Source organism: Malaclemys terrapin, chromosome 12 (genome assembly GCF_027887155.1).
Source record: "Malaclemys terrapin pileata isolate rMalTer1 chromosome 12, rMalTer1.hap1, whole genome shotgun sequence".
Classification (NCBI taxonomy): Eukaryota; Metazoa; Chordata; order Testudines; family Emydidae; genus Malaclemys; species Malaclemys terrapin.
The window spans coordinates 36,218,959-36,235,931 of record NC_071516.1 but is presented as its reverse complement, the minus strand read 5'-3'; the positions used below and the strand labels follow the sequence as shown (position 1 = coordinate 36,235,931).

Here is a 16,973-nt window from a genome sequence, read left to right as displayed (position 1 = left end):
AAGTCCCCCATCACCTTAACTAAAATATCCTGTGGTAGCTGCCTAAAAGGAAGATGACATGAAGGATATAAAAATAAAAGATGCATTACTACCTTTACAAATGCTACTAAAATGAATCATTGCTATCCTACACATGGTCTTAGTTCACTTTACTAAGAGAAAGAAAGTATATGAAAAGTTCTGAGAGAAACTTCAGGCAGTTAGAAAATGACAAGGCTAAGAGAAGATGTCACAGCATCAGTTTATTAGGACTGCAGCTTTACAGGTAAGATTTATGCTTCCTATTAACCAAAGGGGTGTTAAACTTCTCTGTCATTTACTGTGTCTTAGTTGAGTTTGCAAATCATATGAAAAAACTCAGAACAAGAAACATGGAATAAAATCTAGAGATCTAGAGTTAATCAGAAAAAGTCCCCTCCCCCCCCGCTATGTAAAATTCTATGAAAATGAAAACTTTTTCATCCGGATCAAAGTTTTCAGTGGAAAATGTCAGCCTTTTGTCCAAAAATCACAAACTAAAAATGTTTCCCTTGGCATCAGATTTTCAAGGCTATTTAGTCACCTGAAGATGCAGAAAGGCATCTAAATGGATTTTCAAGAGTACAGGAACAGATTGGACACCTAACTCCCTTTGATTTTAATGTGTGTTTAGGTGCCTAACCTGCTTAAACTGATGTGCAATTTTAGGTAAATAAATTCCGCTGGATATCTGCCCCATAGCCTGAGATTTCAAAGCTATCGTGAAGATTTGTCTTGTTTGCACTTCAAGGCTGGGACTGTCTACTACTTATAAATATTTGTAAAATATCTACCATTATAGAGCCATAATCAAATAAGTGACACACAATCATACTTCTGCTTCTCTGCCTTCTCCAATATATAACTTATCAGGAGGCTTGAAAGGATTCAATTTCTATCCATGCATGTCAACAAATGTTGATTTCACTGTAAACACCGAATATCAAGGAAAAGATATTTCCACTGATAATAATAAAAACTTACAGATTGGTAAAGTAAGGAAAATGGTGCCTGAGAACTTAGAGTCCAAATCCGGTGACTTAGACTCTTAAATTAGACTTCTTACACATGGACTACTTAATGAAATAAAGCAAAACCAGATTTCAGGTTACTTGCTTTGTATATTTTGACATGTGTTGTTGACAATTTGTGATTTAATAGTTATAAAGCTGGAACTTTTTCTATCTCGATATCTGATGTTCAATAATTGTCTGTCCTACCATCTCTCAAAACAGGGAAAATTTAAATAAATGAAAATAGTAAAAACTGCTTAAAAATGAACATTGATAATAGCCATTGAAATGATTTAAAAAATGATTTCTGACAAGCCTAGGTATCAGCTCTTACCTATTACTGGATTGCTTCAACCTGGGCTTCATATACAAACATACACCGTAACTCTGACATACACACAGGAGGGAGACATAGGTTAAAAATATATATACTTCCTTTAAGATATGCTTTTGCTCTTGGATTTCACTGAAATATATGGTTTCAAGATATGGTTTTCTTTTTTCATTTCTTATATCAAACAAAAGAGCAAATATTGACTAATATGACCAATCAATTTCCATGTAGAGATATCTGTCTCTGCCTAGCAAACAGCATCATCAAATCATTAGTGCAGCATTTCAAAATGTGTGCAGCTCAAATCAGTGATAAAATCATTGGTCTCCTATATGGCAAAGCAGAAAATATAACAGTGGTATGTGTATAAATTACAGTTATACAGGAGCCTCCCCTGAAAGTTCACTTTATAATCTCAGTGAGTGCTCTTTCTAAAAGGGCTCCAGGGGAAAAAAGTGAGACGCCATGGACTTAATTTCAAAAGGCATCTGCTTCTATGTCCATAATATTTTTAAATACGGGACTCCCCTGCAAATAACAACTGCACAGAAATTCAAAGCCCTCCGACACTCAGTGACATCTACTTTGTTTGTTTTCTGGAGTAAAATATTTAATAGATATTCCCATTCTTTTTCTTGGCTAATCACTATTCTCTGATGCGACAGCATGTATGGCTTTGCTATCACTCCATCATCATTCACCTTCAGCAACAACCTCTAAATGAATGAACGGGCATCCAACTCTGACACAGCTGAATGGAAAATGAAAAAAGAAAATGTGAAACATGGAGGCGTATGTACTTTGCCTAGATGAGAACAATATCGTCTCTGAATGAGAGAATAGTCGAATGACTAGCAGGTTTTTTTTAAAGCAATTAATTATTATTATTATTTCTCTTTTCCCTCTTTTCCTCTAGAGAAAACTCATGGAAAATGTAGAGTGGAGCAATCAAACGTTCATCACAGAATTCATCCTATTGGGATTCGGGAATCTCCCAGAACTGCAGACCCCTCTCTCCCTGCTGTTCCTAGTGATCTATATTGTAACCATGGCTGGGAACATCCTCACTCTTGCGCTAGTTGTGACTGATCAGCACCTTCACACACCCATGTACTTCTTCCTGGGGAACTTGTCCTGCTTGGAGACCTGCTATGCCTCCACCATCCTGCCCAGGATGCTGACCAGTCTTCTGACTGGGAACAGGACCATTTCATATAGCAGCTGCATCACACAACTGTACTTCTTTGTATTCATGGTGACTGCCGAATGTTTCCTCCTATTAGTCATGTCTTATGACCGCTACTTAGCAATATTCAATCCCTTGCATTATGCAGCACTTATGAGAAGTTGGGTTTGCATACAGCTAGTGTCTGGCTCTTGGATAATGGCCTTCTTTACTAGTACCTTGATAACTCTTTTGATGGCCAGATTAACATTCTGTGGCCCCAACGAAATTGACCATTTCTTTTGTGATTTTGCCCCAATGCTCAAACTCTCCTGCAGTGACACCAGCCTGATTGAACTGGTAGATCTATTACTGTGTTTTGCAATTATACTTCCTACATTCCTGTTAACCCTGATATCCTATGTCTGTATCATCACCACCATCCTGAGAATCCCCTCCACCACCGGGAGGCAAAAGGCCTTTTCTACCTGTTCCTCCCACCTCATCGTAGTTGCTACTTTCTATGGATCACTCATTATTATTTACATGATACCAACTGCTGGCACTGCAGGAGACCTACACAAAGTGTTCTCTGTCTTCTATACTGTCCTGACACCCTTGGTCAATCCTCTCATCTACAGCCTGAGAAACAAGGAGGTCAAAGAGGCATTGAAGAAAGCTGGAGGCAAACTGGCTGCTTTCATAAGGAGGTGAATGAAATTCCTACGGTCTCTCTTTTAGACTGAGTAGAACCTTATCCTGACCCTGAAGGTGCTGAAGAAAATGGCATCATGCATGGAATGGGTGAGGGTGATAGAATATCTCCCCTACTGAAGTTAAAATGAATTGAGGATACCTCAATTTACTCCTACTCTTTCACCATATCCAATAAATAATACTTGCCCATATGATACTCCACTTTTCTTCCTGTGATAAGTGTTGATATGTGATCATTCAGGAATATTACATGCTCTCCATGTTTGTCTGATTGATGTAAAGAGGTTTCTCATATGAACACAAGAGATTAAATGCTGGGATATTTACTAGAAAAAGTACAGGAGTACTTGTGGCACCTTAGAGACTAACAAATTTACAGACTAACATGGCTGCTACTCTGAAACCTGGGATATTTACTGTGTATTTGTGTAGGACTAAACCGATAGAGGTAGGAAAAAGAACAATGACTTCACATAACTGCTCATCTAACAACTGTTAAGGGACAATGCTAGAATAATTCACTTTGATGTCCCCATCTCTGACCATCAGCCGAGGGAGGGATTCCAGTGTGTAAACACAAGAGAAGCCCAAAAGTCCAGGAACCAGTGACAAAGGGCTTCTAGGGGGGGATAAAAGTGCTATTGTTGAGGGAAGTGGCAGTTGTTGTAGGGAGCTGCTGATGAGAAGCAAATCTCACAGATAGACACCAGTGTTTAGGGTCCTGGAAGAAAGAGGGAACTGACTGTGGTCTCTGTCAATGGATAGTAAGTCCTTGCCAATGGATAGCAGCCTTGCAGCTCAAGCACTTATTTGAAATCCAGGAAAGTTTAAAGTCTCTGCTCCAAAGCAGGCATAACAGGTATTTGAATGCAGCTCTCTGGCATCTAATTAAGTGTCCTAACCACTGAGCTATCACCTTTCTGTCTCTGATTTTTCTTCAAGGAAACTTTGGAAGGTCTCAGTTGCAAGTGCTATTAGAAAATCTTTTAACATCTCAAAAAAGTTTTGTAGCACAGGAAGATCATTTCCTACCCAGCTCTCCTTACCACTGGTTGCCCAAGGGAAGAACCAATGATGCGAAAACCAGTGGGACCCACTGCAAACTCACATTGATACCTAGGGTTCTGTAACCCTGGCCCCAGCCTGACAGCAGGAGAATCACACTTCTCTCAGTGTGGGGCCTTTTGCCTGAGACAGGAGGTGGGTGATTCCCCCATTCTTCCCTCTGGTCCAGGATCTCTGGCTGGACTACAGTTCCCATGATGCAACCACATTCATCTGACTCCCCTGATGCCCTCCCAACACACTGCTAAAACTGCTGGCTCCACATTGCATTGTGGGAGATGTAGTCCTCCAGTGATGGAGACAGGAACTACAAGTCCCATGAGGCAATGTGCTAGGGAAAGGCAGTTTAACATTTACAAACCAGGAGTGCAAGTACAGTGATACGCTTTGTATAAGTTTGTTAGCATATCAGGGTTGAATGGGAACTCAGGAGATCATCTAGTCTAACCCCCTGCTCAAAGCAGGACCAATCCCAAAACAGATTTTTGCCACAGATCCCCAAATGGCCTCCTCAGGCCCCCTCACGGATTGAACTCACAAACGTGGGTTTAGCAGGCCAATGCTCAAACCACTGAGCTATCGCTATCGCTCCCCCCCCCCCCTGTAGTGTGCTGTTAAGTTGAACAGGAGTCCTGGGGTGGGGGAAACAGAAGGTTTTTAAATAGTGTTTTTGATTCCTGCTCCAGCCTCTGGACTATGAACATATACTGATGGGGGCATTCTAACCAAGGGACTGAAGACTTTAAGGTAATCTGGAGCCTTCATATTTCCTTGATCCTTTGCAGATGGACTTATAAGTTGGATATGGTACAAAAGACTGTTCTAGCCTCATTGGTTGCTGATTTCTCCCTTGCAATCAACAAAGATCAGATGTCTGCTGACTTTCTCATGTGAATCAGCAGCCTTTGATACCTGTGGTATAAGCAACATAGCCCTTGCTTGAGTGGTTTTGTTCTTTCCTCTGCAATTGTCAAAGCCTGTTCCTATTGAACTCAATAGCAAAACTCCTTTTGATCTCAATGGGAACAGGATTTGCCCCAAGAGATCAGAGAATGTGATTTTGATCAATTGCTTATCTGTCCAGAGACAGTTCTCATGCACGTTCTGCCAGGCTGATGTTGTCAGATGCTACTGGTGTGGTGCTCTGGTTGCTCCTATGTTGATATCACTCGCCTGCGTGTGTGTGTTCCCTCTGTGTGCAGTCCCAGCTCTGCAGATAGCTGACACAGCAAACCCGAGAAGAACCCCCAATAACCACAGAGTCTAGTAAGGTACGAAGGCACCTTGGCCAGGTTTATTGCGATCTCAGACACAATTGCAGTTCCCCGTAGATTACTTAGTCTACCGGGCATACTATGAGAAAGTGCCTCTTGGCAAGGACCCGGCTCAGTGGCGGGACTTTCCACTGCCCCCATGGCCGGACAAAGACACCACCCCAGGGATACATTCTTATACATGGGTACAAACAAGTTACACATCACTCCTGACGTATTGAGGTGCAACCCCTCCACGTAGCAAGGTACAACCTCCCTACATAGTAAGGTGCTGCCTCTCACAATGTACATGTTGGTTCGATCAAAACAACTCTATTCATCATTTTACCCTTTTGCCCCTGTCATTGGGATGGGTCAGCCTGTTTCATGTTATCTGTGGAATGTTCCAGTATAGTGTGTCTTGGTACCATGTTTATACTTTAACTGTGCTAGGTGAGTATACATTTATGCAACATCAGCTGTTTCCTTGCCAGCTTCTGTGAGCAGGGCCTGCCTCTTGCTCACAGCTTAACTTTGCTTTATGTTAGCAAAGTCTTGACCATTACTTTAGTTCAGGCCTTAGGCCTCATACCAGGCCTCTGATACCAAGGTTTATCTCTCAGGGCCTCCTCTTACTACAGCTGATTTTGATTGCCCCTCCTGTATGTCATGCTGGGGAAAATAATAAAACAATTTGGGTTGTAGTTCTATCAAGACGTACATGGCACACACAGTTCTAAGCCTCTTTTCCATCAAACCCAGGTGATGCAGCATCTTTGCTTTCCTAGTGCCTGGTGGAGAGCAATACTTGGCCTTGTCTACACTGCCACTTTTTATAGCGCTGAAACTGTCTCACCCAGGGATGTTAAAAAAAAGCCAACCCTGAGAGATGCAAGTTTCAGCGCTGTAAAGTGGTAGTGTAGACAGTGCTCCAGCGCTGGGAGCCACACTCCCAGCGCTGGTAGCTACTCCCCTCGTGGGGGTGGTTTTTTTACGTCGCTGTGAGAACTCTCTCGCAGCGCTGGTGCCGCGACTACACAGCCAAGTTAAAGCACAGCCACGACAGTGCTTTAACGCTGGTAATGAAGACATACTCTTAGATAAAGGCAAGCTGGCAGAAGCTTAGTTTGGACATAAGACAAGCACTGATAGTGTGTTAAGGGAAAGTGGGGTGATTGTCCTTCCTATTCTTCTTTCATTTAAGAAGTTTTCAATTTGGGGTGCTGATGGATCCTCAATGATACCTGGAAGTACATTTGGCACCAGGGGCCCAAAGCATCATTTTACAAATGCATCTGTTTTTGTCGGAGAGGACGGAGAGAGCGTGGGAGACCCGGGTTGGGAGCAGGGTGGGGAGGAGTCACATGGGGAGGTCATGTGGCCCCCCCCTTGTGTCCCTCCCATGAGTGCAGTACCGGCAAAAAATGATTTCTACTTGCACCACTGCAAAGAACAGAGCTGAAATAAAACATTTTGGGTCAAAAAAAATTACAGTTTGAGTGGGACTGAACCTCCCCTCTTGCCCCTGCCCCCCAATATATTTTTGATTTTCCTGTTAGAAAATTGAAATGTTTTGGTAAAAATTGAAATTTTCCCATGTGTCCTGGGCACAGGTGCTGACTTTTGTTTTTGTGGGAAGGTGCTTCTCTCTGCCCCCTCCCCCTATGCAAGGGGCAGGCGGGGCCTCCTGGGGAAGAGGCCGAGTGGTGGAGTGTGGACAGAGCAGGCGTGAAGCCCATAAAAGATTGCTGAGCATCCCCTATTTTTTTCGGTGGGTGCTTGAGCCTGAGAGAACCCAGGGAGTCGGCGCTTTTCATCCTGCGGCATCCTCCAGCAGCAGGTCATGGCGGAACAGTAGCTCCCACCTCAATTTCCCTTATTCTTTGTCACCATTCACTCCACAAACAGGCTCTCTTGCTTAAATAATTCATCTCCTCTGGGCTGGTTTACTGCTAAAACATGGTTCAAATGATCCCCAGTACAAATCCCAAACTTAAATGCATTTCTCACACTCAGTGAATGTAAGCCTTAAAACCCCCTCTCTTCCTAGCGGGAACTTGCACCACCTCCTCGCTGGGAGTTCATATGCAGAATTTTGCAGAATTTTTTGTTGTTGTTCTTGCAGAATTTTTTATTTTGGGTGCAGAATTCCCCCAGGAGTAATTGTAATACTTTTGTTGCTATTTCCATACATAAAGAGCTGCTGCATATAATTAGGCTTGGCAAAATTAATTTTTTATTTTTTGATCATTTCAGCCGATAATATCAATGTTTATTTTGAAGAGAGACCAACTTCTATTAGTGTGAGAGAGAAGCCCACAAGCTAAACAGAGTTCTTCTTCAGTTTTTCATGTAATCAGAGTGTCAGAGCTAAATACAACAGTGGGACAGATTGTGTAGCATAAGGGGTAAACACATGTTGCAAGGGAACATTTAAGATGAAATGGGCAATTACACCTCCGCAGTCATAGGAAAAAGGAAGGTTAGGGGGTTACATATATTTGTAATGACTCATAAAACCAGTATCTCTGTTGGGACCATAGTTTTTAAGTGTTTGTTTGTTTGTAATTTTAGGTTTTTATACATGTAAAATTTTCACATCTGCATAAAATGATGGGTTTTAAGCATGTTAGCACTGGAGGTGTTCCATACTGCCTCAGATTAAGCTCCTGTTAATTTTTAACAGTTGAGTGAAATTGGGGGGAGGAGGGTTTAGACAGTAATTATTTAATGACAGGAGACATTGAGATTCAAAAAGTTAAAGAATTATAACCGTTTAAACACAAATTGTCAGCATCACTCAAGCCCCCAGATCCTTTTCCACAGTATGACCACTTAACCAGTTATTCCCCATTTTGTAGTTGTGCATTTAATGTTTCCTTCCTAAGTGAAGTACTTTGCACTTAGCATTACTGAATTTCTTTATGTTGAATTCAGAACAAGTCTCCAGTTTATCAAGGTCATTTTAAATTCTGATCCTGTCTTCCAAAGAGCTTGGTGTCGTCTGCACATTTTATAAGCATACTCTCCACTCCATTATCCAGGTCATTAATGAAAATATTGAACAGACCAGACACAGGACTAACCTCCATGGACATGCACTAAATAGGCCCTCTCATCAGTTACCAATATTACGGTAATAACTATCTGTTAATATGTTAATTATAGCTATAATATTGTAAACCAGGAGTCATCCCATGAATTTACATGGTGATTCATGAATGGAGGAGCTAGACAGCAGGGCTATACCATTCTGATGCCTCATTCAGACAGGTGATTCATAGTTTTGCCTTGATATTAAGGGATGTGGGAATGAATGGGTGACAGAGGATCTAGGGTATGCGCTGGGAATTAATGAGGAAGGAACCCTAGGAGTAGCCCAGCCTAAGGAGTATTGGAAAGACTCAAAAGTGTCAGTCTGTAGACTTATACCATTCTGCTGAGTTACTGACATAGGTGATTATTTGCCCTACATTTATATAAGGGATTGGGGAATAGCTGTGTGGTGGAGAGATGATCTAGGGTGTGGAATGAGCAGAGACAGGTGATTCCCCCATTCTTACCTCTGGTCCAGGATCCCTGGCTGGACTACAGTTCTCATGATACAACCACATTCATCTGACTCCCCTGATGCCCTCCCAAAACACTGCTAAAACCGCTGGGTCCACACTGCATTGTGGGAGATGTAGCCCTCCTGTGATGGAGACAATGGGGACTGGAACTACTACTCCCATCAGGCAATGTGCTAGCGAAAGGCAGTTTAACATTTACAAGGAATGGAACTGAAATAAAACATTTTGGGTCAAAAACAAAATTACAGTTTGAGTGGGACTGAACTTCCCCTCTTGCTCCCCCGCCCCAGAAAAAACATAGTTTTGATTTTCCTGTTAGAAAATTGAAATGTTTGGGCAAAAATTGAAATTTTCCCATGTGTCCTAGGCACAGGTGCTGACTTTTGTTTTTGCCGGTGCACGGTCCTGTCTGCCCTCCCCTGATGCGAGGGGCAGGTGGAGCCTCATGGGGAAAAGGCTGAGCGGAGGCAGGGCCTCAGAGCGGAGCATTGGCAGGGCCTCAAGGAAAAGAGGCCAAGCAGGGGTGGGGCCCTAGGGTGGTGTGTGGGCAGAGCAGGGTAGAACCCACAAAAGATTAATCAGACCCTGCGGGTGCTGAGCACTCCCCATATTTTTTTTCGGTGGGTGCTTGAGCCCAAGAGGACCCATGGCGTTGGTGCCTATGGTCCTGCTGCATCCTCCAGCAGCAGGCCATGGCAGAACAGGAGCTCTCGCCTCAGTTTCCCTTGTTCCATGTCACCATTCACTCCACAAACAGGCTTTCTTGCTTAAATAATGCATCTCCTTTCAGCTGGATTACTGCTAAAACATGTTTCAATTGATCCCCAGTACAAATCCAAAACCTAAATCCATTTCACACACTTAGTGCATGTAGGCCTTAAAACCCCCGCTCTTCCCAGCGGGAACTTGCACGGCCTCCTTGCTGGGAGGTCATCCTCAATGGTGTTTTCCACCATACCTGGGTGCTTCATCACTCCTCTCTTGTCCCTTCTGCAGGAGAGCCCCCCTGCCCCCAGATCCTCCACTTGGGGAGCAACCCTGTGCTTGTCAGCATGAGCCCGCACCGCCTTTCCGCGGGAATTACTTCAGCTTTCCAGTGTGGACACAAGTGGTCTGCTCCGCTGCCTTCAGCCCTCGGCTCCAGCTTTCTAGTTTGGAAGCCAGCAGGCAACTCTTTCTGTGTCCACTCCTGCCTTCAGCCCTCTCCAGGTCTCCAGGCAGCAAAACCTTCTTGCTGCTCTTCCGTCTTCCCTGTTGGAAACACATATAGCTTCCTTCAGGGGCCTCCTCCGGTTGCCTGGTCTCAGGCAGCTCTGACTTGCTGATTTCTGAGTCTTAGGTAGCTCTCACCTGCCATTTCCCTGACTAATTCACCAGGTCTCTCTCTTCCCTCTCTCTTCCCTCTAGGGCCCCACATCCCCCCCTTAAGCCTCGGAGGCAGATGACTCACACATGCACTGACCCCTGTTCTGTCTTACAGAGCCCGTGTGACACTGTGACACCACAGAAAATTTGAATTATGGAGAAACTGAATCCCATGGAAAAATCATTCCAATGGAAAATTCACGGTCAGTTCTATTCGCAGGCAGAGCTGCTCCCTAAAGTACCAGGGATGTCCACTACCAATGGTGCGAACAATGTCTGCCTTAAATCCATTCAGCGCCCAGTGCGATCTTGGATGTGGGATATTGGCATAATAGCACATTCCTTGGGACACTACCTGAAAGCTGTGATAAGTGGAAAAGTGAAGAGTGCACCTGAAACTGAATGATGCTCACGCAAATACAAGTGAGTCTCAATTTTCCCAGCATCTCAGGAGACACCCAAACCAACAGGAAAAAGTGTTTGGATAATGAGAATCATCAGTGCTGAAGAGGCTCTAAGCTCCACAGGGCTGAACTGAGGCTATGTCTCCATAGGGTGACCAGATAGCAAACATGAAAAATTGGGACAGAGTGTGGGGGGTAATAGGTGCCTATATAAGAAAAGCCTAAAATATCGGGTCTGTACTTATAAAATTGGAACATCTTGTCCTCCTATGTCTACACTACACACTAGTGTCAAGGAAATAGAAACCACGCTGTGACCACATTGCTGCATAAGCTACATGTCTTGGGGAAAGGCTCTGGCAGCAGAGAGCTGATGGAGTGTTATCCCACTCCTGCAGTCTTTTCCTGCAGAGGGGAAAGGCCCCTGCAGCAGGAAGGAAGAGGAACACTACACTCCTAAAAATAGAGGTGTGAACAAGAGGCCACAGCTTGTGTGCATAGAGAGTCATATAGGGTATGTACTCACATAAATATCCAGCCTCTTCAGGCATGTCTTTACTCACCTAAGCAGTGTGTCTCTGTTTACATCATTATTTATACATATGCTGGGGGTGGGGGCTACCCGTGTATATGCTCTACACGCCACCAAAAGAAGCGTGCAGTGAAGATGTACCGTACGAGTCTTCAGGACTCTATATTCCATAGGAAGTTAGTGGCAAAGGAGTGTCGTGGAAAAAGTCACCCACGCATTGATTTTAGTTCACAGACTCAAGCCTGAGGCCAGTTTATTGCAATACATACCAACGCGTTGGGGTTGCAGTCCGAAAACTACACCACCAAGCACAACGCGCAGGCTGCCTTTTATTCTTACAAACTGCAAGCATAGTACAAATTATACATCATTTACGTGAAATAAGAGTTGGGGTCTGTCCCTTTTTCCCAATACCTTCCTTATTAGTTTTCCAAGAATTGGGTGCATATTGGATGGTGGGCTTCTTGGTGGTTTCCGATATGGGCAGTACTTGGCACCAGTTGGGGTGTATTCTCGGCAGGGTGCATATTATTTTTCTGGGGTTTTACCATTTTAGGGCATAGGGTTTTATTACAGGATGCCCAAAGAAGATATATGATTGGCTAGCATTGCAGTTAGCTGGAATTATAGGAGAGGTTGGCCTTTTGCTAGAAGCAGTTTCTTCATGTAAGGGGTTATTATATTTCATAAACAAGCAGTTATTATGTTACTGAGGCTTTCCGCACTACTCCTTCTCCCTCCCTCCTCTGGTCATAACCCTTACCCGAATTTGGCAGGAGACTGTGTAGCTTAGTCTTGTTCAGGCCTTAACCTATAAAGGCCCTTGTAAAGGCTGGTACACCGAGCCCTTGCTGGAGTTGCGTTGGGGCCTTCGATGTCAGCTTGACTGACATAAGGAAGGACAGGCAGTCCCATTCCCTCACAATCTCCCTCCTCTGATGCCTTGTAGGCATCATTATCATGGGGTGCAGAAGAGTGCATAGGGATGTAATCAAAGGCTCCAGCAGGACACGGGGGTTGAAACTGGGACCCAACGGGTTTGAGATCGGTAAGGACTGGGGATTCTGTTGGGGAGGAGTGGGGATCAGAGGAAACAACACTGAGGCGACTAATATCTGCTTTGGAGGGACAGTATAGTATTGGTTCAGAGGCATCTAGAGAAAAATGCTGAGCTTGGGATGGAGACTGAATCTGTTGGTAGGGTAATCGACATGCCTTGTACAGACAGCAAAAAACTACTATTAATAGGCAGCAGCAGATTGCAGCTATTACGCAGAGTAATATTTTCAGAACCGTAGAAGCGAGAAGGCTAGGTATGGCCTGGGTAACTTCTTTAGAGGCAAAACACAAAACATCATGGGAAGAGCATAGGGTACCTATGCGATAGGCAGCTTGAAATGCCTTGGCCTCACTGTTGTACTCAACCTCTAGTAAATGAATTTGGTCTTGGAGGTGAGATATGTTGGAGAGTAGGGAACGAAGAGAAGTTAGATTTAAGAATCGGTTTGGAATCAGGGAAGTCCAATCGAAGGTTATAGGAAAAGCTGGATGGAGGGTTACATAAATCTGGGGATTAGCAGGCCACGAGATAAAGTGGCTACCTTGTGCAATGGATACATTAAGGTGGAAGGGGAGAGGGGTGTGAGGATTTGAGGGCAGGGCACAACCATTTTCTTTCTGAAATAGGGGCTTTCCCCCTGGGGCCTTACCTACAGCATCTCCCGCCCAACAGACTGCATCAAAGATGTTCAGTAATTACCCAGGGTGCAACTTGCAGAGGCAAAACAACTGAGGAGGTTCCAAGGGCCACAAGATCCACAAGATTCCGATCCCTACCCAAACATGTTGGTTGGAGAAATCATGGGGGGTGGTTACAAAGCGGCTGGGTCCGCGGGGTGGCTTGACTTCCCACACCTGCTGGCCGATAACCCAGTCCCATAGACAGCCTGCCCAGGGCCCTGACAAAAGTAAGTGCACTGGGGCCCAGGTGCCATTAATTGGCCCTGAAGCCTGGAATGAGCAATTTGAGGAGTCACAGGCCCATCCTGACAAGGTCCACGTATGCCTCCATTTCCATAGCTCGGGTGGCACTCCCACAGTAGTGGTAAGGGCTTTGGGCCATCACTGACTGAGGACATCACTCCACATCTCTGCTAAGAGACCATTGAAAAAGTCTTGCATTTCGTTACAAGCCGAATCCCATCTGGTGTCCTTTCCTATTAGGATGAGGGTGTCTATTAATTTTGTTAAGGAGGTCTGGGTTGCGGTTCCTAGTCCTGACAGGGTATGGAGGGTCCCTATATCAGTATGGGTGTTGGTCAACCCTGCCTCAGTAATGAGACCTGTTGCCCTTTCCAAATGTCCTAGGCGCTGTTCATGGTCTTGGGCCTTGTCTATGGTCCAGATAGCAGCTGCTCCAGTTAGACCATGTAGGGCCCCCTCCAATAGGCCTCTTTTTCTTCGAAATTTTTCCCATTGGATAAGTTGGGCCAACCGAATGGCTGCTCCCTGGGTACAATTGGGGTATAGGGTAGTTATTTGGAAGGTGGAGATGGGAAATGAGAAAGTAATAACCCCTATATTAGCATTTAGCACAATCCACTGTTGGAAGCAAGAATCCCTTCATAGATTCATAGATTCATAGATTATAGGACTGGAAGGGACCTCGAGAGGTCATCGAGTCCAGTCCCCTGCCCGCATGGCAGGACCAAATACTGTCTAGACCATCCCTGATAGACATTTATCTAACCTATTCTTAAATATCTCCAGAGACGGAGATTCCACAACCTCCCTAGGCAATTTGTTCCAGTGTTTAACCACCCTGACAGTTAGGAACTTTTTCCTAATGTCCAATCTAGACCTCCCTTGCTGCAGTTTAAACCCATTGTTTCTGGTTCTATCCTTAGAGGCTAAGGTGAACAAGTTCTCTCCCTCCTCCTTATGACACCCTTTTAGATACCTGAAAACTGCTATCATGTCCCCTCTCAGTCTTCTCTTTTCCAAACTAAACAAACCCAATTCTTTCAGCCTTCCTTCATAGGTCATGTTCTCAAGACCTTTAATCATTCTTGTTGCTCTTCTTTGGACCCTTTCCAATTTCTCCACATCTTTTTTAAAATGCGGCGCCCAGAACTGGACACAATACTCCAGCTGAGGCCTAACCAGAGCAGAGTAGAGCGGAAGAATGACTTCTCGTGTCTTGCTCACAACACACCTGTTAATACATCCCAGAATCATGTTTGCTTTTTTTGCAACAGCATCACACTGTTGACTCATATTTAGCTTGTGGTCCACTATAACCCCTAGATCCCTTTCTGCCATACTCCTTCCTAGACAGTCTTTTCCCATTCTGTATGTGTGAAATTGATTTTTCCTTCCTAAGTGGAGCACTTTGCATTTGTCTTTGTTAAACTTCATCCTGTTTAACTCAGACCATTTCTCCAGTTTGTCCAGATCATTTTGAATTATGACCCTGTCCTCCAAAGTAGTTGCAATCCCTCCCAGTTTGGTATCATCCGCAAACTTAATAAGCGTACTTTCTATGCCAATATCTAAGTCGTTGATGAAGATATTGAACAGAGCCGGTCCCAAAACAGACCCCTGCGGTACCCCACTCGTTACGCCTTTCCAGCAGGATTGGGAACCATTAATAACAACTCTCTGAGTACGGTTATCCAGCCAGTTATGCACCCACCTTATAGTAGCCCCATCTAAATTGTATTTGCCTAGTTTATCGATAAGAATATCATGTGAGACCGTATCAAATGCCTTACTAAAGTCTAGGTATACCACATCCACCGCTTCACCCTTATCCACAAGGCTCGTTATCCTATCAAAGAAAGCTATCAGATTGGTTTGACATGATTTGTTCTTCACAAATCCATGCTGGCTGTTCCCTATCACCTTACCACCTTCCAAGTGTTTGCAGATGATTTCCTTAATTACTTGCTCCATTATCTTCCCTGGCACAGAAGTTAAACTAACTGGTCTGTAGTTTCCTGGGTTGTTTTTATTTCCCTTTTTATAGATGGGCACTATATTTGCCCTTTTCCAGTCTTCTGGAATCTCTCCCGTCTCCCATGACTTTCCAAAGATAATAGCTAGAGGCTCAGATACCTCCTCTATTAGCTCCTTGAGTATTCTAGGATGCATTTCATCAGGCCCGGGTGACTTGCAGGCATCTAACTTTTCTAAGTGATTTTTAACTTGTTCTTTTTTTATTTTATCCGCTAAACCTACCCCCTTCCCATTAGTATTCACTATGTTAGGCTTTCCTTCAGACTTCTCGGTGAAGACCGAAACAAAGAAGTCATTAAGCATCTCTGCCATTTCCAAGTTTCCTGTTACTGTTTCTCCCTCTTCACTAAGCAGTGGGCCTACCCTGTCTTTGGTCTTCCTCTTGCTTCTAATGTATTGATAAAAAGTCTTCTTGTTTCCTTTTATTCCCGTAGCTAGTTTGAGCTCATTTTGTGCCTTTGCCTTTCTAATCTTGCCCCTGCATTACTGTGTTGTTTGCCTATATTCCTCCTTTGTAATCTGTCCTAGTTTCCATTTTTTATATGACTCCTTTTTATTTTTTAGATCGTGCAAGATCTCGTGGTTAAGCCAAGGTGGTCTTTTGCCACATTTTCTATCTTTCCTAACCAGCGGAATAGCTTGCTTTTGGGCCCTTAATAGTGTCGGTAGGGTGTGCTATACCATAGGGTTTGCTTGGAGACCTTTATGCTTCTGGTCCCGGTGGAGGGTAAATTTAAAAGGGAATTGGGTGAGAGATAAGGGGGAGTAGCTGGGGAATGAGGATTGTGACAATAGGCTATTAGACAGTCATGTAGGCTAGGGGCTCCCCTTCTACACGTGAAAGTAAATTTAGGGTGGCAGCTGGAATAAGTGGAAGGGATACCAAAAAGCAGATAAGTGATTGCGAAGCACTGCCTGGAGGTTCCCTTCTCGAACGTTATCTCGCAAGTGCCTGCTGTTGCTAATATTTCAATTCCTGCTCGGGAGTTTCCCGCCAGAGCTTCTAAGTTAGTGGTGCTAAGGTCAAAGAAAAAGGTGTCCTTGGTGACGGTTCCGTTTTTACGCCACTTGATGGTGTGGCCGTACAGAAGACTGTCAGGTCCCTTTGAAAACAGGGAGGAGCAAAACCTTTCAAGGTTGAAAGGGCCCTCTGGCCTAGGCCAATCTGAAGCACTTTTAAAAGTGACCTCGTATCTAGCTAGGGGAGTGGCCAAGGAGTTTGGGGCGGGAGTTAGCTTCAAAGGGGAAGGGGTGGCTACCTGACCAGTTATTGTCTCATCCACCCAGTCGGGGAGTGCCATACATGCAGAAGGAATGTGAGGGTATTTACAGGAGGCTTCCCCTGGCAGGAAGCCCAAGTAATAGTGGGTCCCACACTCCCAGGACATTATATCACATGTCCCCCCCGCCAAGAAATGATATTTCTTCACTGATACCATGGCAGGTTTTCAAAGTCCTTTGTTGTAACAAGTCTCTTTTTCTTTAGGGTATCCAAAGATCGGGTGACTCAGGTTCTCT

General features: G+C 44.3%; 1 protein-coding gene across 1 annotated transcript; it reads left to right on the top strand.

Annotated features, from left to right (window-relative positions):
• Nucleotides 1–226: 226 nt before the first annotated feature.
• LOC128846820 (olfactory receptor 6B1-like) lies at nucleotides 227–3,244 on the top strand. The gene is made up of 2 exons (XM_054046056.1): nucleotides 227–265; nucleotides 2,282–3,244. Exons 1-2 carry the CDS (start codon nucleotides 227–229, stop codon nucleotides 3,242–3,244), a joined length of 1,002 nt encoding a protein of 333 aa, XP_053902031.1.
• The last annotated feature ends 13,729 nt before the right edge of the window (nucleotides 3,245–16,973 follow it).